A 27,226-nucleotide genomic window follows, 5' to 3' on the forward strand; every position below is an offset into this window, starting at 1 on the left:
GCATAACTATACAGTTCAGGTTGGGACATACAGGAGGGATGTCTGAGGTAGGTTCTTTACTCAGAGTGGTTAGGATGTGGAATGAACTGCCTGCTGTGATAGTGGAGTTGGGCATTTTAGGAACTTTAAAACGGTTATTGGATAGATACATGGAGCACACCAGAATGACAGGGAGTGAGATAGCTTGATCTTGGTTTTGGACAATGCATGGCACAACATCGAGGGCCGAAGGGCCTGTTCTGTGCCGTACTCTGACACACACACCCGAGAGAGTGTTCCAGTGAACTGACTGTGGTAAGAGCTTTAACCAGTTGCACAGCCTGATAAACACCACACCCTCTCAGTGAGGAGAAACCGTACACATGTTCTGTGTGTGGAGCAAGCTTCAACTGATCGTCCAAAATGGAGAGATACGAGGATGACGACACCATTGAGAAACCACCTTGGAAATGTGGGGATTGTGGGAAGGGATTCAGTTACCTGCCTGAGCTGGAAACAGATCAACGCAGTGACACCGTGGAGAGACCATTCACCTGCTCCTTGTGTGGAAAGGGATTCACTCGACTAACACATCTGACTGCACACCAACTTGTTCACTCTGACAGGAGAACTTTTAAATGTTCCGATTGTGAGAAGAGCTTTAAAAACAAATTTAATCTTCTGACATACCAGCGAGTTCACACTGGGGAGAGGCCGTTCATTTGCTCTGAATGTGGGAAGAGATTCACTCAGTTATCCAGCCTTTCGGCACACCAGCGAATGCACAGCGGGGAGAAACCATTCAGGTGCACTGAGTGTGGGAAGGGATTTGTTCAGTTATCCAACCTTCTGACACACCAGCGAGTTCACACTGGAGAGAAACCATTCACCTGTCCTGAGTGTGGGGTGACATTCGCTCAGTTATGCAAACTGTTGGATCAGCAGCGGGTTCACACCGGGGAGAGACCATTCACCTGCTGTGTGTGTGGGAAGGGATTCGCTCAGTCATCCACCCTCCTGAGACACCAGTGCATTCACACTGGGGTGAGACAGTTCATCTGCTGTGAATGTGGGAAGTCAGTCTGCCCAACTCACTTCACACCAATGTGTTCACTCTGACACGAGACCTTTTAAATGTTGCGACTGTGAGAAGAGCTTCAAAGGCAAAATGAGTCACCAGCGCAGTCACACTGGAGAGAGGCCATTCACCTGCTCCGTGTGTGGGAAGGGATTCACTCAGCAGTCCCTCTGGCTGATACACCAGCGCATTCACACCAGGGAGACATTATTCATCTGCTCTGTGTGTGGGAAAGGATTCACTCGTTCATTCACTCTGCAGAAACACCAGCGAGTTCACAAGGGATTGGATTCTGTTATTGCTGCTGTTAATCACATCCAGGACTGAACCATGTTCATTCTGACAGTTGGAGTTTGTTTCAGTTGATGTTAATCATTCCTGTGACTTGGCCGAAGTTTAATATTCTGGATATAGATTAATAAAATTAGGTTTGTGTTAACAAGTGTTCAGTCCTTGATTTCTCGAAAATAGGAGGAGACTGATTGATGTCTTGTTACCGACTGTTCCATTGTTGGGTCTTTTTTGATTTACTTTGGAAGATGTGGTAAAGTAAAGATTAAGACCAAAGAAAAAGATTAGAATATGGGAAATGATAAACAGACTGTGGCAGAAAGAGACAGAGAGAACACATTTAAAATTACATCAGTTCAATGCTACATAAATAATAAAAGCACAAAACTAAAGACTCTGTATCAAAACACAAGTAGCATTTGAAACACAACTGATGAATTGACAGCACCTATAGAAATAAGTAAGTACAATCTGATGGCCATTCAGAGACACAGATTGGGACCTGAATTGTTTTATATTCATTCATGGCATGCGAGTGTCGCTGGCCAGTCCAACATTTATTGCCCAGCCCAAATCTCGGAAAAGGTGGAAGAGCGGCTCTGTTAGTTATTTCTTTTGCATTAGTAAATCATACACTTTAATCTCCGTTATTACACAGCTGGTAATAAAAGGGACAGAGACCGGTGATACATTATCTGCAAGTCTTGAAATTTCAGCAGAAAGAGAAGAATGGTCGTTAGCATCTGATTCCCATTCCAATCGCCATGAAGGTTCCAAATGTGCCTCCACTGTGCATCATGATCTTCCCCACACCACCCAGCAGCTCTCGCCCCCTCAGTCCCAGTCGGAGGCATGAGAAACTGCCAAAAAGTGTACCGGCCGCCATGCCAACTGCACAGCCCATTAGGAAGCCCATTCGAACTCTGTTGAAGCAGCTGGGCTGTGACTGCCCGTACGGTCCCACTGTGACTGGCATCGCGGGCGGGGGAGGAGGGGCGATTCCGATTCCCAGTCCTTCAGGATGACATCACCCGGGACAAAGTGGGCTCTGTTAATTATTGATGGTGTCCGCACATTAGACAGGGATGACCTAAGCTCAGAAAATCAGGATGTAGGAGTGGTTTGGTTTGACATGATAAATGCTAAAGGCAAGAATTTACTTCTGGGAGTGGTGTGCAGGCCTCCTAATGGTAACTGCACAGTAGGACAGAGTGTAAAGGAAGAGATAATGGGAGTCTGTCAGAAAAGGTACAGCGACAATCAAGGGGGATTTTAGTCAACATATAGACTGGAAAAATCAGATGGTCAAAGGTAGAATAGATGAGGAGTTCACAATGTTTTTTTAAAATATTTTTATTCTTCTCCTTTTCACAATTTTTCTCCCAAGTTTACACCCACCAGCAACAAACAATAATCAACAACAAATATATCAAACCCCATAACAATAACAACAATCCCATCCTCCCACCAACCCCCAAACACCAACCCGCATGTTAACATAAACAAATGCAGGTTACAGAGGGACATAGATAAGCTGCAGAGCTGGGCTGAGAGGTGGCAAATGGAGTTTAATGTGAAGTGTGAGGTGATTCACTTTGGAAAGAATAACAGGAATAAGGAATATTTGGCTAATGGTAAAATTCTTGGTAGTGTGGATGAGCAGAGGGATCTCGGTGTCCATGTACATAGATCCCTGAAAGTTGCCACCCAGGTTGATAGAGTTGTGAAGAAGGCCTATGGTGTGATGGCCTTTATTGGTAGAGGGATTGAGTTCCGGAGCCATGAGGTCATGTTGCAGTTGTACAAAACTCTTGTACGGCCGCATTTGGAGTATTGCGTACAGTTCTGGTCGCCTCATTATAGGAAGGACGTGGAAGCTTTGGAACGGGTGCAGAGGAGATTTACCAGGATGTTGCCTGGTATGGAGGGAAAATCTTATGAGGAAAGGCTGATGGACTTGAGGTTGTTTTCGTTAGAGAAAAGAAGGTTAAGAGGTGACCTAATAGAGGCATACAAAATGATCAGAGGGTTAGATAGGGTTGACAGCGAGAGCCTTCTCCCGCGGATGGAGGTGGCTAGCACGAGGGGACATAGCCTTAAATTGAGGGGTAATAGATATAGGACAGAGGTTAGAGGTGGGTTTTTTACGCAAAGAGTGGTGAGGCCGTGGAATGCCCTACCTGCAACAGTAGTGAACTCGCCAACATTGAGGGCATTTAAAAGTTTATTGGATAAGCATATGGATGATAAGGGCATAGTGTAGGTTAGATGGCCTTTAGTTTTTTCCATGTCGGTGCAACATTGAGGGCCGAAGGGCCTGTACTGCGCTGTATCGTTCTATGTTCTAAATGACAAAAAAGGAATCAGGATTACCCATAGCCATCTTTAATATACATAGCCCCCCTCCCCCAACCCTCCCACCCATCCCGCCCAAATTAATGTTCGATGTTATCCAGTTCTTGAAAGTGCATAATAAATAGTGCCCATGACTTGTAGAACCCCCCTGAGCTTCCCCTCAGTTCGACCTTAACCTTCTCAAGGGTCAAGTATTCCAACAGGTCTCCACGCCACGGCACAGGGTGGAGAGGCTGCTCTCCATCCTAGCAGGATCCACCGTCAGGCGATCAACGAGGCGAAGGCTATAATATCTGCCTCTGCACCCGTTTCCAACCCTGGCTGATCCGACACCCCGAATATGGCCTCCCAGGGACCCAGGTCCAGTTTCACGTGCACCACCTTGGAAATTACCCTAAAAACCTCCTTCCAGTACTCCTCCAGCTTTGGACAGGACTGAAACATCTGAAAGTGATTAGCGCCCCCCCCCCCCCCCCTACAATGCTCACACACAACTTCCACTCCTTCAAAGAATCGGCTCATCCTTGCCCTCATGAGGCATGCTGTGTATACCACCTTCAGCAGTATCAGCCCCAACCACGCACATGAGGTGGAGGCATTTACTCTCCGGAGCACCTCACATCCGACCCCCTCCTCTATAACCTCTCCCAACTCTTCCTCCCACTTTGCTTTGATCCCCTCCAGTGGTGCCTTATCCTTTTCCAACATAGCTCCGTATACCGCTGACACTGCCTCCAGTCCCCTTGCTGCCAGCACTTCCTCCAGCAACATGGAAGCCGGTTCCTCCAGGAAGCTTTGTATCGCCTTCCTGGCAAAGTCCCGAACTTGCATATATCTAAACGTTTCTCCCTGCTCCAGCCCATACTTCGCTTCCAGCTCCCTCAATCCTGCAAATCGACCCCGAAGAAACAAATCTTTTAGTGTCTTAATCCCCTTCTCTTCCCATTTCCGAAAGCTTCCATCCCACCTCCCTGGCTTAAATCTGTGGTTCCCCCGAATTGGCATTTCCCTTAAATTCTGGCTGGGTTCAGTTCTCAACTCCCTCTGTGCAGAGTGAGAATAAAACCAATTCATCACCATTTTCTCTCCTGGTCACTGGAACCCTGAAGCCCCGCCCACTCCGGGCTGTTCCACCAAGAAGGTCGCATGTGAAGCAAACAAGCACCGCAGCTGCAAACCAGGGAGCTGACAATGATTGTGATGGGTTTGCTTCAGCTCACAATGCCCGGGGACTGATTGACGGCGGGTTCGGACCAATAGGAAGAGGGGGCGGGGCTGGAGGACCGAACACAAGCGGCTGATTCTCCAACCAATCAGAGTGAATGGATGGGACAGAGCATTGGTCTCAATGTCTGCGCATGCGCCAGGCCAAACACAGTCGCACGAGAAAATGGTACGAAGTCTTACAACACCAGGTTAAAGTCCAATAGGTTTGTTTCAAACACGAGCTTTTGGAGCGCTGCTCCTTCCTCGGAAGGAGCAGTGCTCCGAAGGCTCATGTTTGAAACAAACCTGTTGGACTTTAACCTGGTGATGTAAGACTTCTTACTGTGCTCACCCCAGTCCAACGCTGGCACCTCCATAGCACGAGAAACTGGCGGCCGTTAACACGGGCCTGTTTCGGGGAAAAGCCCAAGCAGCTTTCGCCGGTTCAAATGCCGCATCTGAGCTTCGTATTGGGGGTTTCAGGCCTGTGCGGGGTGTTTATGAAGCCGACCCACCCACCAGCTTTAATCGTCTCTCAGGACTCACCCGGCGTTACCTCACAGCCAAAACCTTCAACACAACCTCTTCAATCCTGAGCAATGAACGGCACTGCACATGCTCCAGTTTATAATCAGGGACGTCCGGGCCCAGCCCCGCCCCTCATTTACTCCGATTGGTTGGAGGAGCAGCCGCTCCGCTAGGTCCTCCAGACCCGTCCCTTGCACCCTATTGGTCCAGAGCTATTGTCAATCATTCCCTGGGCATTGTGAGCTGGAGCATGCGCAGTGCCAATGCTGGGCTCGGCCGGGAGGTTTCGCTGAAACCTGGCGGAGACTCCAAACCCCAATAAGAGGTTTCCGGTCCCGGGTTTGCATCGAGCGTGGGGACTGCTGCGGCCTGCTCCCGGTGACAGGCCTGAGTTAACGGCCGCCGTCTTTATAGAGGCTGCAAACCCGCAGGGGGCAAAACATCAGAGATAGAGTTTGTTGTGAAACCAATGGGATATTGTAAAACAGGAGGTCAGGGTTACAGTCAACAACAACTTCTATTTATATAACACCTTTAACATCATAAATCATCCCAGTCAACTTCACAGGAACATTATAAAACAAAGTGAGACACCCAGACACAAAAGGAGATATTAGGTCAGGTGACCAAAAACTTGGTCAAAGAGGTGAGTTTTAAAGAGTCTGAAAGGAGGTAAGTGAGGTGGAGACGGGGAGGTTCAGGAAGGGAATTCAGTGCTTGGGGCTAAGGGAACTGAAAACATGGCCGCAAGTGGGTGGGGCAATTATAATAGGTGTCATAATATACATCCATGTATATAATGGAGTGCAGACAGGCAGTGATTGATACACAGGATGACCAGTAAAGACATAGAACAGGGCAGCACCGTGGCCTAGTGGTTAGCACAACCGCCTCACGGCGCTGAGGTCCCAGGTTCGATCCCGGCTCTGGGTCACTGTCCGTGTGGAGTTTACACGTTCTCCCCGTGTCTGCGTGGGTTTCGCCCCCACAACCCAAAAATGTGCAAAGTAGGTGGATTGGCCACGCTAAATTGCCCCTTAATTGGAAAAAAATAATTGGCTAATCTAATTTTATTAAAAAATTTTTTAAAAAAGACATAGAACACAGCAGCCAATCACCAGACAGTACACGGCCACTATAAAGCCAGAGGGCACCAGTTTTTCCGCTCTCTTGGGACCCAGCCTCTGAGACAGATAGAGCTCGTGAGCATTAGCCAGTGCAAACATCATGTGGTAGTCAGTTAGTCTGGTCAGGCTAGCCTCAGGTCTCCAGTCAAGTCAGCATAGTGTTGGGCAGCACGGTGGCACAGTGGTTAGCATTGTTGCCTACGGCGCTGAGGACCCAGGTTCGAATCCCGTCCCTGGGTCACTGTCTATGTGGAGTTTGCACATTCTCCCCGTGTCTGCGTGGGTTTCACCCCCACAACCCAAAAAGATGTGCAGGATAGGTGGATTGGCCATGCCAAATTGCCCCTTAATTGGAAAAAATAATTGGGTACGCTAAATTTAAAAAAAAAAGTCAGCATAGTGTCAATCCACAGTTGAACATGTAAAATAGTTAGATGTTAAATAAAATCGTGTTGTATCTCATCAAGTGTTGGAAGTCTGTCTCTCGCTACACTGTATCGAATGCAGTCCACATAGACCCAGCCTACCCAACACATCATGGTACCAGGTTTGGATGCTGAGAAATGACGGACCCACCTTGAGGTGATCAGCGTTGACCAGCAATCAACCATCCGGTGACTTGGACAACGTCCGGCCTCCTCCGCAACTCCGCATCGACGGCAACCTCAGTGCAAACTGGAAGTTCCAACTCTATCTCGAGGCCACCAACCTCGAGGCCGCATCAGACGCCAGGAAGATCACACTATTCCTCTCCACAGCCGGGGAAAACGCTATCCACATCTACAACTCCGTTACATTTTCTGAAGGCGAAGACAAGACGAAATTTAAAACAGTCCTGCTGAAGTTCGACAGCCTCTGCAACATTGAGATGAATGAGAGCTTTGAACGGTGCGTTTTCCAGCAGAGGCTTCAGGGTAAGGATGAACCTTTCAATACTTTTTGACCCATCTCCGCATCCTCACGCAGTCATGTGACTGTGACTCGACAATTGATTCCATGATCCGGGATCAGATCGTTTTCGGGGTCCAGTCCGATTCCCTTAGCAGCAGCTCCTGAAAGTCAAGCAGTTCACCCTCACCATCGCTATTGAAACGTGCATTCTCCACGAGCATGATAACAACCGGTACTCCCACACCAGGGCGGCAGAAATGGCAAAGCTAAACCCCCAGGAGGCAGAACGAGTGCAGGCCATCACACAAATGCAGGGCCTGAGTCTTGATGAGAGTGGCCATTTTGCGTGCTTTTCCTGGCTCCAGCGCATGCACGCCACGACCAAGGGGACGGCGAGACTGACAATCGGCCTGTGCAGGTGCATACGTCATTCCACCACACTGCGCATGTGCGTTGGTGCACGGAACGCGCTGACGTCGGCGTCATGACGTGTTCGAATTGTGGCTCCACCCATTTAAAGCTGAAATGTCCGGCAAAATCACCACGCTGTCTACAGTGTGGCAAGCGTGGCCACTACGAAGCCCTTTCAAAATCTGCTCCACTGCCCAGCATCCATCGATCCCAGCCACGGCGCAGAAGCGTCCGTTCGATACAGCAGGCTGTGCCAGACTCCGACCCCAACAGCCCACCAGATCCTGACGCGAGTGCCTCAAATCCCATGTGCAGGTTAGGTGGGTTGCCTATGTAAATTGTCCCTGGGAGGGGTTATGAGGATAGGGTGGGACATTGGATTCAATGATCATAGAATTGCTACAGTGCAGAAGGAGGCCATTTGGCCCATCGAGACTGCACCGCCCCTCTGAAAGATCATCGACCTGGGCCAATCACCCACCCCATCCTCGTAACCCCTCCCAGGGACAATTTAACAGAACCAGTCCACCTAACCTGCACATCTTTGGACTGTGTGGGAGGAAACAAGAGCACCAACAGGAAATCTGTGCAGACACAGATGTGTTCACTCACACACTGTAGCTTGACTCTTATCTTGGGAACAGACACTGTGTTTGTTCGTCTCAAAGTGACTGAATTCTTTGCTGTTTCTCCTCTGGGCCCCATCTCCACTATTATTGTCTGATTGTCCCACTGAGACTCTCACTGTTATTATTGGGCAGTCAGCCTGAGCCTGTGGCCGCTCTCACCATCTGTCACCGTCACAATGCCCGGGTGATTGACGGCAGCTCCGTACCAACAGGAAGAGGAGGGGCGGGGCTGGAGGACCGACCGGGAGAGGCTGGTCCTCCAACCAATCGGAGTGAATGAGGGGCGGGGCCCGCTGTGATTGACGCATGCGCAGTGTGGGTAATGGCGAAGGAGAGGTGCTGTGTCTTCACATAAGGAATTGGTGAGAGGTGTTTAACAATATGGAGGGAGCAAGAGATCGCAGGGGTGGGCGGAAACGTTGTGTAAAGTTGTTGCAATCGCAAAAGTCTGAAAAGTTTACGGGACCCAGTTTGTACCGAGCGGAGCTGCAGCTCCTCACGTTCGGCTCGGGTTAACGGCCGCCATCTTTATTGGATGTGCATCAGGGCGCATGCGCGTTTCTCATCTTTGACGGGCCGATGTTTCAATGAGTGGGAGGGGCTTGTTCCCCATTGTTCAGAATGGAGACAACTTGTCCATCAAACTGGATTCGTCTTTGAGTCCCAATGTCTTATTGATGATGCAAAACGGTGGCAGAGATGGAAAGAAAAGGAAGCCAATCCAGCTCTCCGGATTTCACTGTCTCATTGGACACCCTGTCCCATGTGTCCAAAGCTCTGCGGCTCTGTTCAGTCACATGAAGACCCAGGGCAGAAATAAACAATTCTGAGTCAACATTGTCCTCAAATCAGGGACTGCTGATGACAACGAGGGTCAGTGTGCAGCTGGGGGCATGAGCGGTCATCCTGGACCCATAAGCAGTAAGGGAGAATGTTGTGAATTTCTATTCTGGACTGACAATGATTAATTTTGGAAACTCCTTTTACAGGGGATTAGTAGAGGAGGATTTACACACAGCAAATTCAAACCAGGAGAAATGTTTATCTTTCCTGAATTTCATTTCTGGACTGACAGTGATGCCTTTGTAAACTTCTTTCACAGGGGCTTAGAAAGGGATTCGCAGACAGGAAACTCACAACCAATCCTCACATCAAATTCTGACAGCACCATTCGGGTTATCAGGACCTGGAGATTATCGACCTTGGTGTGTGAGCATTGAGTTCCAGATCATTATCATTCACTGTATAAAATTACTACCTCCTATCTCCCCTGTAGATCTTGTTCACAATCTTAAATCTGTGTCCCATAATCCTTTTACGATCTACTGATGGGAACAATTTTTGCAAATCTTTTGCTGGGTTTGCCGTTGTTGTTTCTGGTGCCTGGGTCGATGCCGGGTGGTCCGTCTGGTTTCATTCCTTTTTCATGTGTTTGTTGTGGTTGAATCAGCTTGGACCAGTCCATTTAGGGTCCAGAACACAATTGAAGTCTCCTCCAAGAATCAATTGATCTGTATCCAGGTCTGGGATGGATTCCAACAATTTTTTTACAAATGTTTTTGAGATCCCCTCATTAAAAAAAATAGAGAAGCAGAATTAGGCCATTCAGCCCATCGAGTGTTTGAATTTGCTCTGCCATTCGATCATGGCTGATATGTTTCTCATCCCCATCCATCTTGTATTGTACCTCTCTTGAAATGAGTGCAAACATTGCATTTGCCTTTCTAACTGCCAACTTTCCTTTATTTGTTCTTGGGATGTGGGTGTTACCTTGGCCCAATATTACTAATTGTAATCAGTTCATAAAGCATAATTTATATCAGAAATATCCATTTCAATGGCGGGTTTATTACCCAACATGCGTAGCAGCTGAGAATGTGCTCTAGCCACATGACAGACGCTCTGCGCACATGCATAGAGTCCGGCTGTGACTGGAGAGTTCAGATTGCACAGTTCAGATTGTCGCTGACGATGCGAGGAGCGGGAAAGAAACATTCGAGTGACATTCAGGACTGGAGCCGGTGGGTGGCCGGGGAGCAATAGAAGCTGCGGAGTGAGCCAGGAGGCTTCATAAATACCCCATGGAGAGGGCAGCATGGTGGTACAATGGGTTAGCCCTGCTGCCTCACGGCGCCAAGGTTCCAGGTTCGATCCCAGCTCTGGGTCACTGTCTGTGAGGAGGTTGCACATTCTCTCCGTGTTTGCGTGGGTTTCACCCCCACAACCCAAAGATGTGCCCGTTAGGTGGATTGGCCATACTAAATTGCCCCTTAATTGGAAAAAATGAATTGGGTACTCTAAATTTATGTTTAAAAAAAAAAGATAAATAAATACTCCGTGGAGGCTTCAACTCCCGAGTAAAATGTTAATGGTCTCGTCTTAAGCAGCACCGAATAGAGTGAGAGCTGAGCGGTGACAGGCACGGGTTACCGGCTGCCATCTTTACAGAGGACAAGGTGCCTCAGGGTGCATGCGCTGCGAGCCTGGACCGGATTCCAACTTTCCTGGATTGACTGACTGGAGTCTCCAGGATTATATATATATATATATATATATATATATATATTTTTTTTTTTAAATTTAGATTAGCCAATTATTTTTTCCAATTAAGGGGCAATTTAGCGTGGCCAATCCACCTACTCTGCATGTACAGTTGCAGCATACCCTGTGCTCTTGAACTCAAACCCCCTGTTAATAAACGCTAACACACTATAGGTCTTCTTCACGGCTCTGTCCACTTGAGTGGCAACCTTCAGAGATCTGTAGACATGAACCTCAAGGTCTCTCTGTTCCTCCACATTCCTCAGAACCCTGCCGTTGACCTGTAATCCGCATTCTAATTTTTTCGACCAAAATGAATCACCTCGCACTTATCAGGGTTAAACTCCATCTGCCATTTTTGGGTTGTGGGGGTGAAACCCACGCTAACACGGGGAGAACGTGCAAACTCCACACGGACAGTGACCCAGAGCCGGGATCGAACCTGGGACCTCAGCGCCGTGAGGCGGTTGTGCTAACCACTAGGCCACCGTGCTGCCCATCCAGGATTATATTTGAATCATTTGTGGGAGTCACTGGCTGGGGGCCAACATTTATTGCCGATCCCTAATTTCCCTTAAACCGAGTGGCTGGCTCGGCCATCTCGGAGGGCATTTAAAGAGTCAACCACATTGCTGTGGTTTGGAATCGTGTCGGCCAGACCAGGTAAGGATGGCAGATTTTCTTTTCTGTTCATTCCCGGGATGTGGGTGTCGCTGGCTGGGCCAGCATTCACTGCCCAGCCCTAATTGCCCTTGAACTGAGTGTATCTCAGAGTATTTTAAGGGTCAACCAGCTGACTGTGGATCTGGAGTCACGTGTAGGCCAGACCAGGTAAGGATAGAAGATTTCCTTCACTGAAGGACATCAGTGAACCAGATGGGTCTTTGCAATAATTGACAATGGCTTCATGGTCATCAGTAAACTTTCAATGAATTAAACTTTTGCCTTCTACCTTGGTGAGATTCATACCTGGGTGTCTGGAAAACCATTGGGACAGTAAAGAAGATTTTTGAATATTTCTCTTCAGATATTGAAAATGTAAGGTAATGTGTCCTTTTGCTTCCCAATTGGCCGAGGAAGGCAGTGTGTCACAACGATGGATGTTTTGACCAATTAATGGGGGCAGGTCATGTGATCAAACCTCCAGGAATACATTTAATCAAAGTTGGCGAAGAGAGAATGTTGTGAATTTCTATCCTAAACTGACAGTGAGATTTCTGTAAATTTACAGGATACTGGAAGTGGAGGTTTAACAGACGGGAAACGCAAACCAAAAGTCACATCGCGATCTGACAGTCACTCAATTCATCAGAACCTGAATTTCAGCAGCATCTGGGTGTGGAAGGTAAAAGGTTTGTCTGTTTCTGTCTGTGAGGGAAGATTTCAGGTCTCAGTGTGACTGGAAAAGCCCCGAGATTCACAAACCCTGGTTAGACCAAACCTGGAGAACTGCACATAGAACATGCAACAGTACAGCACAGAACAGGCCCTTCGGCCCTCGATGTTGTGCCGAGCATTGTCCGAAACCAAGATCAAGCTATCCCACTCCCTGTCATTCTGGTGTGCTCCATGTGCCTATCCCATAACCACTTGAAAGTTCCTGAAGTGTCTGACTCCACTATCTCAGCAGGCAGTCCATTCCACACTCCCTCTCTGACTAAATAACCTACCTCGGACATCCCTCCTATATCTCCCACCCTAAACCTTATAGTTATGGCCCCTTGTAACAGCGACATCCACCCGAGTAAATAGTCTCTGAACGTCCAATCTATCTAGCCTCCTCATCATCTTATAAACCTCTATTAAGTCGCCTCTCATCCACCTCCGCTCCAAAGAGAAAAGCCCTAGCTCCCTCATCCTTTCCTCATAAGACCTATCCTGGAAACCAGACAGCATCCTGGTAAATCTCCTTTGCCCCCTTTCCAATGCTTCCACATCCTTCCTATAGTGAGGTGACCAGAACTGCACACAATACTCTAAATGTGGTCTCACCAGGGTCATGTACAGTTGCAGCATAGCCCTGTGGCTCTTGAACTCAAACCTCCTGTTAATAAACGCTAACACACTATAGGTCTTCTTCACGGCTCTGTCCACTTGCGTGGCAACCTTCAGAGATCTGTAGACATGAACCCCAAGATCTCTCTGTTCCTCCACATTCCTCAGAACCCTGCCGTTGACCTGTAATCCGCACTTTAATTTTTTCGACCAAAATGAATCACCTTGCACTTATCAGGGTTAAACTCCATCTGCCATTTTTCGGCCGAGCTCTGCATCCTATCAATGTCTCTTTACAGCCTACAACAGCCCTGCACCTCATCCACTACTCCACCAATCTTGGTGTCATCAGCAAATGTACTGACCCACCCTTCAGCTCCCTCCTCCAAGTCATTAATAAAAATCACAAATAGCAGAGGATCTATCACTGATCCCTGTGGTACACCGTTGGTAATTGGTCTCCAGTCTGAAAATTTTCCATCCACCACCATCCTCTGTCTTCTATAGGATAGCGAGTTACTTATCCAATTGGCCAAATTTCCCTTTATCCCACACTTCCTTACTTTCTTCACAAGCCGACCATGGTGAACCTTATCAAACGCCTTACTAAAATCCATGTATATGACATCAACTGCTCCACCTTCATCTACACACTTAGTTACCTCCTCAAAGAATTCAATCAAATTTGTGAGGCAAGACTTACCCTTCACAAACCCGTTTTGACTATCCCGGATTAAGACTTTCCAAATGGTCATAAATCCTATCCTTCAGGACCTTTTCCGTTAACTTGCCAACCACCGAGGTAAGACTAACCGGCCTATAATTACCAGGGTCATTCCTATTCCGTTTCTTGAACAGAGGAACAGCATTTGCCACTCTCCAGTCCTCTGGCACTATCGCCGTGGACAGTGAGGACCCAAAGGTCAAAGCCAAAGGCTCTGCAATCTCATCCTTTGCCTCCCAAAGAATCCTTGGATATATCCAATCTGGCCCAGGGGACTTGTAGACACTAAAGTTTTTCAAAATTGCTAATACATCCTTCCTCAGAACATGTATCTCCTCCAGCCTACCTGCCTGTATCGCATACTCGTCCTCAAAAACATGGCCCCTCTCCTTGGTGAACACTGAAGAAAAGTATTAATTCAACGCATCTCCTATTTCTTCTGACTCCATGCACGATATCCCACTACTGTCCTTGACCAACCCTAACCTCACCCTGGTCATTCTTTTATTTCTCACGTAAGTGCAAAAAGCCTTGGGGTTTTCCTTGATCCAACCCGCCAAGGACTTCTCATACCCCCTCCAAGCTCTCCTAAGCCCTTTTTTTTTTAGCTCATTCCTTGTTACCTTGTAACCCTCAAGCGACCCAACTGAACCTTGTTTTCTCATCCTTACATACACTTCTTTTTTCCTCTTGACAAGACATTCAACTTCTTTTGTGAACAATGGTTTCCTCACACGGCCATTTCCTCCCTGCCTGACAGGGACATACCTATCAAGGACACACAGTATTTGTTCCTTGAACAAGCTCCACTTTTCATTTGTGCCTTTCCCTGACAGTATCTGTTCCCATCTTATGCTCCCTAATTCTTGCCTAATCGCATCATAATTACCCCTCCCCCAATTATAAACCTTGCCCTGGCGTATGGCCCTATCCCCCTCCAGTGCAAAAGTGAAAGACACCGAATTGTGGTCACTATCTACAAAGTGCTTTCCCACAAACAAATCTAACACTTGGCCCAGTTCATTACCCAGTACCAAATCAAATGTGGCCCCCCTCTTGTCGGCCTATCCATATATTGTGTCAGGAAACCCTCTTGCACACACTGTACAAAAACTGCCCCCCTCCGAACTGTTCAACCTATAAAGTTTCCAATCAATATTTGGAAAGTTAAAGTCACCCATGACAACTACCCTGAGACCTCCACACCTATCCATAATCTGTTTTGCAATTTCTTCCTGCACATCTCTATTACTATTTGGGGGCCTATAGAACACTCCTAACAATGTGACCGCTCCTTTCCTATTTCTAACTTTGGCGCATATTACCTCAGTAGGCAGATCCCCTTCGAACTGCCTTTCTGCAGCCGTTAAACTACCCTTGATTAATAATGATACTCCTCCATCTCTTTTACCACCTTCCCTACTCTTACTGAAACTTCTATACCCCGGAACTTCCAACAACCATTCCTGTCCCTGTTCTAACCATGGCCGGGATTCTCCCCTATCCGGCGGGGCGGGGGGTCCCGGCGTTGCGGTGTAGCACCAACCACTCCGGCGTCGGGCCTCCCCAAAGGTGCAGAATTCTCCGCCGCTTTAGGGGCTAGGCCCGCGCCGGAGTGGTTTCCGCTGCGCCGGCCGGCGCCAAAACCGGTGCCAACCGCCTTTGGCGCCCGGCGTCGGGGCTGGCCGAAAGGCCTTCGCCGGTCCGCGCATGCGCCGGTGCTTCAGCAGCTACTGACGTTACCACCGGCGCATGCGCGGTAGGGGGAGGTCTCTTCCGCCTCAGCCATGGTGGAGGCCGTGGCAGCGGCGGAAAAAAAAGAGTGCCCCCACGGCACTGGCCCACCCGCCGATCGGTGGGCCCCGATCGCGGGCCAGGCCACCGTGGGGGCACCCCCCCGGGGTCCGATCGCCCCGCAACCCCCCCCAGGACCCGGGGCCCGTTCGCGCCGCCTGCTCCCGCTGGCACCAGAGGTGCTCCAATTCCCGCCGGCGGGAGAGGCCTGTCAGCGGCGGGACTTCGGCCCATCGCGGGCCGGAGAATCGCCGCGGGGGGCACACTGATCGGCGGGGCGTGATTCCCGCTCCCGCCGATTCCCGGGTGGCGGAGAATTCCGGCCATGGCGGGGGCGGGATTTGCACCAGCCCCAGGCGATTCCCAACCCTGCGGGGGGTCGGAGAATTCCTCCCCATGTCTCCGTAATGGTCACAACATCGTAGTCCCAAGTACCAATCCACGCTCCAAGTTCACCTACCTTATTCCGGATGCTCCTTGCATTGAAATAGACACACTTCAACCTACCTTTCTGTCTGCTGGTACACTCCTGCGACCTTGATACCCTCCTCAGTACCTTACATGTTTTCAGTTCTGGGCAACAAACCTGAGGAAGGATAGAATGGCCTCGGAGGGAGTGTAGCACAGATTTACCTGAGTGATATGTGAACCGCTCCGGGGTTAAATTACAAGGTGAGATGAGACAGAAATGGCAGAGTCAGCTGGCAGCACGGTGGTGCGGTGAGTCGCACTGTTGCCTCACAGCGCTGTGGTCCCAGGTTCTAAGCCAGCTCTGGGTCACTGTCCATATGGAGTTTTCACATTCTCCCCATGTCTGCGTGGGTTTCGCCCCCGCAACCCAAAGATGTGCAGGAGAGGTGGATTGACCATGCTAAATAGCCCCTTAATTGGAAAAAATGAATTGGGTACTCTAAATTTATTTTAAAAATATATAAATTATGGGCAGAGACGGGCATTCGGGCCATTGAGTCCATGCTAGCTCTCTAGTCGGCACGGTGGTTAGCCATTGCTTCACAGCGCCAGGGACCTGGGTTCGGTTCCCGGCTTGGGTCACTGTCTGTGCGGTGTCTGTACAGTTTCCCTGTGTCTGTTGTGGGTTTCCTCCGGGTGCTGCGGTTTCCTCCCACAAGTCCCAAAAGACGTGCTTGTTAGATGAATTGGACATTCTGAATTCTCGCTCTGTGTACCCGAACAGGAGCCGGAGTGTGACGACTCGGGGATTTTCACAGTAACTTCATTGCAGTGTTAATGTAAGCCTACTTGTGACACTAATAAATATTATTATCTGGAGCAATCCAGTCAGAGTCATTCTCCTGCTCTGTCTCTGTATCCTCACATGTTTATTTCTCTCAGGTTTCTATCCAGTTAAAAAAAAAAATCATTTATTGTGTCTATTTCCAAACTCCGTCATTGGCAGCAAGTTTAAGGTCATTGCCACTGGCTGCGTAAAAACATTCTTCCTCATACCTCCTGGACCATTTACATGCACAGATACAGAGCAAGGTAGAAAATAGGAGCAGGAGGAGACCATTTGGCCCTTGGAGCCTGCTCCACCATTCATTACGATCAAAGCTGATTAGGCTCAATAGCCTAATCCCGCTTTCCCCCCATATCCTTTGATCCCCTTCACCCTCAGTGCTGTATCTAACTACTTCTTGAAAACATGCAATGTTTTGGCCTTAATTAGTTCCTGTGGCGACAAATTCCACAAGCTCACCACTCTCTGGGTGAAGAAATTTCTCCTCATCTCTGTCCTAAATGGTCTACCCCGTATCCTCAGACTGTGACCCCTATTTCTGGGCACACCCACTATCGGGAACATCCTTCCTGAATCTACTCTGTCTCACTCTGTTTTTTGTTAGAATGCCCAATTCTATTTTTGCACTTAAGGGGCAATTTTAGCGTGGCCAATCTACCTACCCTGAGCATCTTTAGATTTGTGGGGGTGAGACCCATGCAAACACAGGGAGAACGTGCAAACTCCACACAGACAGTGACCCGGGGTCGGGATGGAACCTGGGTCCTTGGCGACATGAGGCAGCAGTGCTAACCACTGCACCACCCATTTTTTATCGGTTTCTATGAGATCCCTCCTCATTCTTCAGAACTCCAGCGAATACAGTCCTAACCAATTCAACCTAATCTGCACATCTTTGAACTGTGGGAGGAAATCAGAGCACCCGGAGGAAACCCACACAGACACGGGGAGAAAGTGCAAACTCCACACAGTCAGGGTGGGAATTGAACCCGAGTCCTTGGTGCTGTGAGGCAGCAGTGCTAAGCACTATGCCACCCCCTGTCTTTCAACCCTCGAGAAACAGAATCTTATCCCCATCTGAACTGGGTGACCCCTCACTTTGCAACAGTGACCCCCTTGTTCCAGATTCTCCCACAAGAGGAAACATCCTCTCCACATCCACCCTGTCAAAACCTCTCAGGATCTTCTCCCGCGGATGGAGGTGGCTAGCACGAGGGGACATAGCCTTAAATTGAGGGGTAATAGATATAGGACAGAGGTCAGAGGTGGGTTTTTTACGCAAAGAGTGGTGAGGCCGTGGAATGCCCTACCTGCAACAGTAGTGAACTCGCCAACATTGAGGGCATTTAAAAATTTATTGGATAAGCATATGGATGATAAGGGCATAGTGTAGGTTAGATGGCCTTTAGTTTTTTTTTTCCATGTCGGTGCAACATCGAGGGCCGAAGGGCCTGTACTGCGCTGTATCGTTCTATGTTCTGTCTTATATCGTTCAATCCAGGTTTTACCCAAAACTTTAAATCTGTGTCCTGACTGTTTGTACGATCAGTGAATGGAAACAGAGTTTCTTTGTCCACCTTATGGAAACCTGGCATAACCTTGTGTCCCTGAATCAAATCTCCCTCAACCTCCTTTGCTGGAACCATTCTGGTAAATCTCCTCTGCATCTTCTCATCTTTCCTGAAGAGTGGTGGACAGAGCTTTATAAAGATTCATAGAATAGAATTAGAACCATAGAATTCCGACAGTGCAGGAGGAGGCCATTCAGCCCATCGAGTCTGCACTGATTCTCTGAAAGGGCACCCTGCCTCGGCCCACACCTCTTCCCTGTCCCTGTAACCCCATAGCCCCACCTAACCTGCACATCCCTGGACACTAAGGGGCAATGTATCAAGGCCAATCCACCTAACTTTCCCTTCTGTGGACTGTTAGAGTAAACCTGAGCTGGAAACCCACGCAGACACGGGGAGAAAGTGCAAACTCCACACAGACAGTCACCAAGGCCGGAAATGAACCTGGGTCCCTGGTGCTGTGAGGCAACAGTGCTAACCACTGTGCCACCAGAAGCATAGTTTTGGTATCAATATTACTGTTTATGAAGCTCAAGATCGAATTTGCTTTGCCAACTGCTCTCTTAGTATGTCTTGGAGTTATATAAAATTCCTCTTCACCTCTTTCTCTCTCCTCCCAAAGAGGCCAGTTAGGTGTTTATGACAATCCAGCAGTTTTCATGGTCACTTTTTCCTAGTGCCGGCCCCACAAATGACCAGATTCATTCAGCTCAATTTGACAACCTGCTTTTGTGTTTTTGTGGGATCTCTCTCATTCCCTATTTTCTGTTTTGAATCTGTTACGCAGGGTGTTCGAAGGGGAGGCTTCAAAGGTCGTGAATCTCAAACCAAAACATCACACCCTCTATTTATCATATCCTGAACATCATAGGATTTTGAACATGGAAGGAAAGAGCATCGTTCACATTGGGGAGAAACCGTACACGTGTTGTGTGTGTGGACGAGGATTCAGTCAATCATCAGGCCTCACAAGCCACAAATGCAGTCAGATTGAGGAGAAACCGTGGAAATGTGCGGACTGTGGGAAAGGATTCACTTCCCCATCCCAGCTGGAAACTCATCGACGCAGTCACACTGGGGAGAGACCATTCACCTGCTCCAAGTGTGGGAAGGGATTCACTATGTCATCCAACATGCTAAGACACGAGCGAGTTCATACTGGGGAGAGACCTTTCACCTGCTCCAAGTGTGGGAAGGGATTCACTCGGTCATCCGAACTGCTGAGACACCAGCGAGTTCATACTGGGGAGAGACCATTCACCTGCTCAGAGTGTGGGAAGGGATTTACTATTTCAGACCACCTGCTGAGTCACCAGCGAGTTCACACTGATGAGAGACCGTTTCAATGTCCAGACTGCGGGAAGTGCTATAAAAGTTCTGGGGCACTGATGAGCCATCAACGTGTTCACACTGGCGAGAGACCATTTAGTTGCTCTCACTGTGGGATTGGGTTCAGACAATCATCTGACCTCAATGTACATCAGCGAATTCACACTGGGGAGAGGCCATTCACCTGCTCCGAGTGTGGGAAGGGATTCACTCGGTCATCAACCCTGCAGAAGCACCAGCGAGTTCATACTGGGGAGAGACCATTCACCTGCTCCAAGTGTGGGAAAGGATTCACTCAGTCATCGGCCCTACGAAGACACGAGCGAGTTCATACTGGGGAGAGACCATTCACCTGCTCCAAGTGTGGGAAGGGATTCACTGAGTCATCCGAACTGCTAAGACACAAGCGAGTTCACACCGGGGAGAGACCATTCACCTGGAGAGACCATTCACCTGCTCCAAGTGTGGGAAGGGATTCACTCAGTCATCCGAACTGCTGAGACACCAGTGAGTTCATACTGGGGAGAGATCATTCACCTGCTCCAAGTGTGGGAAGGGATTCACTCGGTCATCAATCCTGCAGAAGCACCAGCAAATTCACACTTTGGAGAGATCGTTCACTTGCTCAGAGTGTGGGAAGGGATTCACTCAGTCATTACATGTGCTGACACACCAACGAGGCCGCAAGTAACGACAGTAATTGGATTTTGCTGTTCCTCACATTCAGGACTGAAACATATTAATTTGGGTCTCTTTCTGCTGATAACAAACTCCACCCCATTTACAGTGGCTAATATTCTGGCTAAAAGTCAAATAAATTATATTTTTGTTAAATATGCAGAGTGTTGAAACTTGTTAATATCTCTGACACAAGTTAGTTCCTTTTGAAGTACTCTCGCTTCCCCATGTCTCTTCCATCCTCACCTCCAACAAGAAGTGTGAGGACCTTGTGGAGCTTCTTTGTGACTGAGATTGAGTCAATCCGATCAGCTGCCTCTGCCTCCCATTAGATCAGACTTGAGAGAAAGTTCTATAGAAAAGCTGCAACACCAATACACTGCTTCCAGTAGTTGATGGTGGAGTGGTTCAGTAAGTAAAATTAGTGAATTAAAAATGTGTGTGATATAGAGTACAAACAGAAAATGCTGGATGAACATAACATGTCTGGCAGCATCATAGAATCCCTTCAGTGCAGAAGGAGCCCATTCGGCCCATCGAGTTTGCACCAACCCTACAAATGTGCACCCCCCCCCCAATGCTGGCGCACCCTCCCTGCCCTCTCCCCGTAACCTCACTTCACCTTTGATCACCAAGGGGCAATTTAGCATAACAAATCCACCAAACCTGCACATCTTTGGACAGTGGGAGAAAACTGGAATGAGAAAAGCCCTAGCTCCCTCAACCTTTCCTCATAAGACCTACTCTCCAATCCAGGTAGCATCCTGGTAAATCTCCTTTGCACTCTTTCCAATGCTTCCACATCCTATAATGACGTGACCAGACTGCACACAATACTCCAAATGTGGTCTAAACAAGGTCTTGTAAAGTTGCAGCATAACCTCACGGCTCTTCAACTCAATCCCCCTGTTAATAAACGCTAACACACTATCTGCTTTCTTCACGGCCCTATCCACTTGGGTGGCAACTTTCAGAGATCTATGGACATGAACTCCGAGATCTCTCTACTCTTCCACATTCTTCAGAACCCTGCCGTTAACCCTATAATCCGCATTCAAATCTGTCCTACCAAAATGAATCACCTCTCACCTAACAGGGTTAAACTCCACTTTTCAGCCCAGCTCTGCATCCTATCAATGTCTCTTTGCAGCCTACAACAGCCCTCCACATTATCCACAACTCCACCAACCTTGGTGTCATCAGCAAATTTACTAACCCAACCTTCAACTCCATCATCCAAGTCATTGATAAAAATCACAAATAGCAGAGGACCCAGCACTGATGCCTGTGGTGCACCGCTGGTAACTGGGCTCCAGGATGAAAATTTACCATCTACCACCATCTTCTGTCTGCTATGTGATAGCCAGTTACTGATCCAATTGGCCGAATTTCCTTCTATGCCATGCCTCCTTACGTTCTGCCTGAGCCAACCATGGGGCACCTTATCAAACGCCTTACTAAAATCCATGTATACGACATCAACTGCTCTACCTTCATCTATGTACTTAGTTACCTCCTCAAAGAGTACAATCAAACTTACCCCTCACAAATCTATGCTGACTATCCTGGATTGTGCTATATCTTTTCAAATGATCATAAATCCTATCCCTTAGGACACTTTCCAATAATTTACCTGTGGCTATCCTCCTCAGCAACATGGCCCCTCTCCTTTGTGAACACTGAAGAAAAGTATTCATTCAGGGCCTCTCCTACATCTTCAGACTCCATGCACACATTCCCACTACTGTCCTTGACCAGCCGTAACTTCACCTGGGTCATTCTTTTATTCCGCACATAAGCGTAAAAAGCGTTGGAGTTTTCCTTGATCCTACCCGCCAAGGACTTCTCATGCCCCCTCAAAGCTCTCCCAAGCCCTTGCTTGAGCTCCTTCCTAGCTATCTTGTATCCCTCAAGTGCCCTAACTGAACCTTGTTTTCACATCCTTACATAAGTCCCCTTCTTCCTCTTGACAAGACATTCAACCGCTTTTGTAAACCATGGTTCCCTCACTCAACCATTTCCTCCCTGCCTGACAGGGACATACATGTCAAGGACACGCAGTATTTGCTCCATGAATAAGCTCCACATCTCAATTGTGCCTATCTCTGACAGTTCCTGTTTCCATCTTATGCTCCCCAATTCTTGCCTAATCGCATCATAATTACCCTTCCCCCAGTTATAAACCTTGCACTGCCGTTTGTTCCTATCCCTCTCCATTGCTATAGTGAAAATCACTGAATTGTGGTCACTATCTCCAAAGTGCTCTCCCATAAAGAAATCTAACACTTGGCCCGGTTCATTACCCAGTACCAAATCTAATGTGGCCCCGCCTCTTGTCAGTCTATCCACATATCGTGTGAGGAAACCCTCCTGCACACACTGGATGAAAACAGCCCCATCCAAACTATTTGAATTATAGTGGTTCCGATCAATATTTGGAAAGTTAAAGTCACCCATGACAACTACGCTGTGACTACCGCACCTATCCAAAATCTGCATTGCAATCTCTTCCTCCACCTCTCTGTTACTGTTTGGGGGCCTATAGAAAACTCCAAACAAAGTGACCGCTCCTTTCCTATTTCTAACTTCAGCCCAAACTATAGCAAGGGATTCATATCTCGCCTGTGCTGGAAATTCATCGGCGCAGTCACACTGGGGAAAGACCATTCACCTGCTCCAAGTGTGGGAAGAGGTTCACTCGACTAACTCACCTCACGACAGACCAATTTGTTCACTCTGACACCGGACCTTTTAAATGTTCTGACTGTGAGAAAAGCTTTAAAAAAGCAAATCTGCTGATCCACCAGCGGGTTCACACCGGGGAGAGGCCGTATCCCTGCTCTGAATGTGGGAAGGGATTCATTCAGTTATCCAGCTTTCTGTTACACCAGCGAGTTTACACTGGGGAGAAACCAGTTGCCTGCCCCAAGTGTGGGACGACATTCACGCAGTTACGCAAACTGTTGGATCACAGCGAGTTCACACTGGGGAGAGACCATTCACTTGTTCTGTGTGTGGGAAGGGATTCACTCAGTTATCAATCCCAATGAGACACCGGCGTGTTCACACTGGGGCGAGACCATTCACCTGCCTGGTTAATAATCATAGAACATAGAACGATACAGCGCAGTACAGGCCCTTCGGCCCTCGATGTTGCACCGACATGGAAAAAAAAAACTAACCCCCCCCCCACCCCAACCCAAGACTGGAAACTCCCGCCCAAGGTAAAGGACCTTTAATGGGGTAGCACAGTTGCACAGTGATTAGCACAGTTGCTTCACAGCGCTAGGGTCCCAGGTTTGGGTCACTGTCTGTGCGAAGTCTGCACGTTCTCCCCATGTCTGCGTGGGTTTCCTCCGGATGCTCCGGCTTCCCCCCACAAATCCAGAAAGACGTGGTATTAGGTAATTTGGACATTCTGTCATGTGAGAGTACTTTAAGAACTGGGTGTTTATCAGAAAGCTGTAGTGCATGTATCTTTAAGAACTTGATGTTCATCAAATAGCTGTAGTAAATGTACCTTTAAGAACTGGATGTTTATCAAAATGCTCTAGTGCATGTACCTTCAAGAAATGGGTGTCTATCAAATAGCTGCAGTGATATCAGAGTGTGGGTGAAGCTGGGCTGTCTGTCTTCCCTGCAGCTATTTGATAAACACCCATTTCTTAAAGGTACACCCACTACAGCTATTTGATAAACACCCAGTTCTTAAAGGTACTCTCACATGACAATTCTGAATTCTCCCTCTGTGGACCTGAACATGCTCCGGAATGTGCTGACTAGGGGCTTTTAACTGTAACTTCATTGCAGTGTTAATGTAAGACTACTTATGACAATAAAGATTAGGATTAGCACGAGGGGACATAGCCTTAAATTGAGGGGTAATAGATATAGGACAGAGGTCAGAGGTGGGTTTTTTACGCAAAGAGTGGTGAGGCCGTGGAATGCCCTACCTGCAACAGTAGTGAACTCGCCAACATTGAGGGCATTTAAAAGTTTATTGGATAAGCATATGGATGATAAGGGCATAGTGTAGGTTAGATGGCCTTTAGTTTTTTTTTTCCATGTCGGTGCAACATCGAGGGCCGAAGGGCCTGTACTGCGCTGTATCGTTCTATGTTCTATGATTATAAAAAAAAATGTTCCAGCAAATTTCCATCCCACCCAGGATGATTCCCACGGCCGGAAATACGATCCTAACAAATGGGGTGAAGCCAAATCTTTAAAAGTCAAAGTCTTTCTTTCAAATTGTTGCCGTGCTGTCAGGGGAAAAGGTTAACTTCTTTGCTTGTTTACAAAAGGGAAGAGGAAACATTCACAAAGCTTCCCACAGCTTGTGAGCTCCGAAACATAACTTCAAGGCTGAAGTTTATCTTCAGAGATTGAAACGATTGGTGCCTTTTCTAATTGTCCCAGTAAATTGTGATTCACACTGAAAGGTTTACTTTCACTCAGTAATTAGAACATTTCACTTTCTCAGCACAAACACTTTAGATCAAATCCCAATTGTTCACTTCCCTTGTAGCTGGTGTGTGGAGAAGATCATGTTCACTGTAGATCTGTCAGCACAGAAACCGCACTGTGCTTCTGGATAAATTCAGTCTGCAAGTAGATGAATCTTTTAAACATCACCCAAGTGAAGGTCTTCCCCTGACTCTAAGGAGTGAGATGTCGCTGTAGTTGATGCTGTCTCCTCTGTCACTGCTGTTTTTATTGCATCACACATGTTCCATGGACCAGTCTCACAGCCCAAAAGGGGAGGGCAGGAAGGTGTGACAGTCGATGGGACTTTCTGTGTGTGAGCAGTTCAGCTGGAATTCCATCCTTGCCAGGCACCTTTCTGCTTGCTCAGCAATCAATGGCCTTTTCCAGCTCAAATTATGAGGGTTCCTTGTCCAACTCGACCATGACAGGAATCTGGAGGAGAGTCAAACAGAGACTGGGAGATGCCCGTCTCACAGGGGTACAGCTCACTGTTGTGGTCAACCCAGCTCCTCCTCACTCTCTCACCATGACTGACACTGAGCATGCTCAGAGCACACACCCACACTGCACCTGCGCACTGGCCTCGTACACTCACTGATAGGGGACGTTCTGCAGCGCGGGGGATTCTGGGTAACACAACCGCCATAGAGCAATTAGTAAACAGGAAGATTCTATTTCCCAGTCAGCAAAGCAGAAGATCCACAGTTAGCAAGATGCTGGGCATGAAGCACAATGAGAGGTTTGGATACTTTATTTAATACAGAAGCACATTATTCTGATAAGATATCACTTAGACATGGGCAGCAAGCAGGCTGATCTACAGTATGTACAGTATTTACAACACCTGTGACACGGTAAATCATCTCATCAAACCAGTGATAAGTTTGTTTACTGTTCATAATTGTGACTGGGTCACACTCAGGATTCATGCAAAATACAACTCCCCAGGTTTTTGGACCCACTCCCTCCAGACCTGTTTTTGCTCCAAGGGTCTTGACATCTGCCTTAGTCTTTATCCAGCCATGTATGTTCAGCTCACACTGCCCAACAACCAGCCTCTCCTGCACTGGGGCACAGGGTTTCCATCACCAAAAATCTGTCCTGGTCCACACACATCGATGCTACCACCAAGAAAGCACAACAGCGCCTATACTTCCTCAGGAAACTGAGGAAACATGGCATGTCCACACTGATTCTTCCCAACTTTTCCAGATGCACCATAGAAAGCATCCTATCTGGCTGCATCACAGCCTGGTATGGCAACTGCTCGGCCCAAGACCGCAACAAATTTCAGAGAGTAATGAACACAGCCCAGTCCATCACACAAACCTGCCTGCCATCCATTGACTCTATCCACACCTCAAGCTGCCTGGGGAAAGCGGGCAGCATAATCAAAGACCCCGCACACCCAGCTTACTCACTCTTCCAACTTCTTCCATCGGGCAGGAGATACAAAAGTCTGAGAACACGGACGATCAGATTCAAGACAGCTTCTTCCCCGCTATTACCAGACTCCTAAACAACCCTCTTATGGACTGATCTGATTAATACTACACTCCTGTCTGCTTCGCTCAATGCCTTTGTGAAGATGTTTACATTGTGTACCTTGTGTTGCCCTATTATGTATTTTCTTTTTAGTTTACTTTCTTTTCATGCACAAAATGATCTGTTTGAGCTGCTCGCAGAATAATACTTTCCACTGTACCTCGGTGCACGTGACAATAAACAAATCTAATCCAATCCATATCGAGGGAGCAATCTGCCTCTCTTGCATTTGTGCAGTGCATTTCCCTCATAACACAGTGGCATAGAAAGGTGACAGCACAAAACAAAGGAACTCAACAAATTGTATCTGTGCCAACTTTCTGCAACAGTCACAATCCCCTGTCATTGGCCTTGAACTCTGCAGATATTTTTCTCCTCAAAAGATACGAACAGATGAGCAAGGAGCTGGAGTTGGCTATTCAGCCCAGTCTGCTCCACCATTTAATAAGGTCATGGCTGATCTTATAGTGACAGATAGTTGTCCAATTCTCTTTTCAAAGCATCAATTGAATCTGCCTCCACCACATTTTCGAGCAGTGCATTGATGATCCCACATGCAGCACAGAATGTTTTTCTTCACATCATAAGACATAGGAGCAGGATTAGGCCACTCGGCCCATCAAATCTGCTCCGCCATTCAATCATGGCTGATATTTTCTCATCTCCATTCTCCTGCCTTCACCCCATAACCCCTGATCCCCTTATTGATCAAGAATCTATCTATCTCTATCTTAAAGATACTCAGTGGTTTGGCCTCCACGTCATTCATTGGCAAAGAGTTCCACAGATTCACCACCCTCCGGCTGAAGAA

General features: G+C 47.9%; 1 protein-coding gene across 1 annotated transcript; it reads right to left on the minus strand.

The window, feature by feature from the left end:
* Positions 1 to 1,961: 1,961 nt before the first annotated feature.
* LOC119961301 (reactive oxygen species modulator 1-like) lies at positions 1,962 to 2,333 on the minus strand. Its single transcript, XM_038788715.1, has one exon. It carries the CDS (start codon positions 2,322 to 2,324, stop codon positions 2,085 to 2,087), a length of 240 nt encoding a protein of 79 aa, XP_038644643.1. The 5' UTR covers positions 2,325 to 2,333; the 3' UTR covers positions 1,962 to 2,084.
* Positions 2,334 to 27,226: the final 24,893 nt, after the last annotated feature.

This window comes from Scyliorhinus canicula, unplaced genomic scaffold, assembly GCF_902713615.1.
Source record: "Scyliorhinus canicula unplaced genomic scaffold, sScyCan1.1, whole genome shotgun sequence".
Lineage (NCBI taxonomy): Eukaryota > Metazoa > Chordata > Chondrichthyes > Carcharhiniformes > Scyliorhinidae > Scyliorhinus > Scyliorhinus canicula.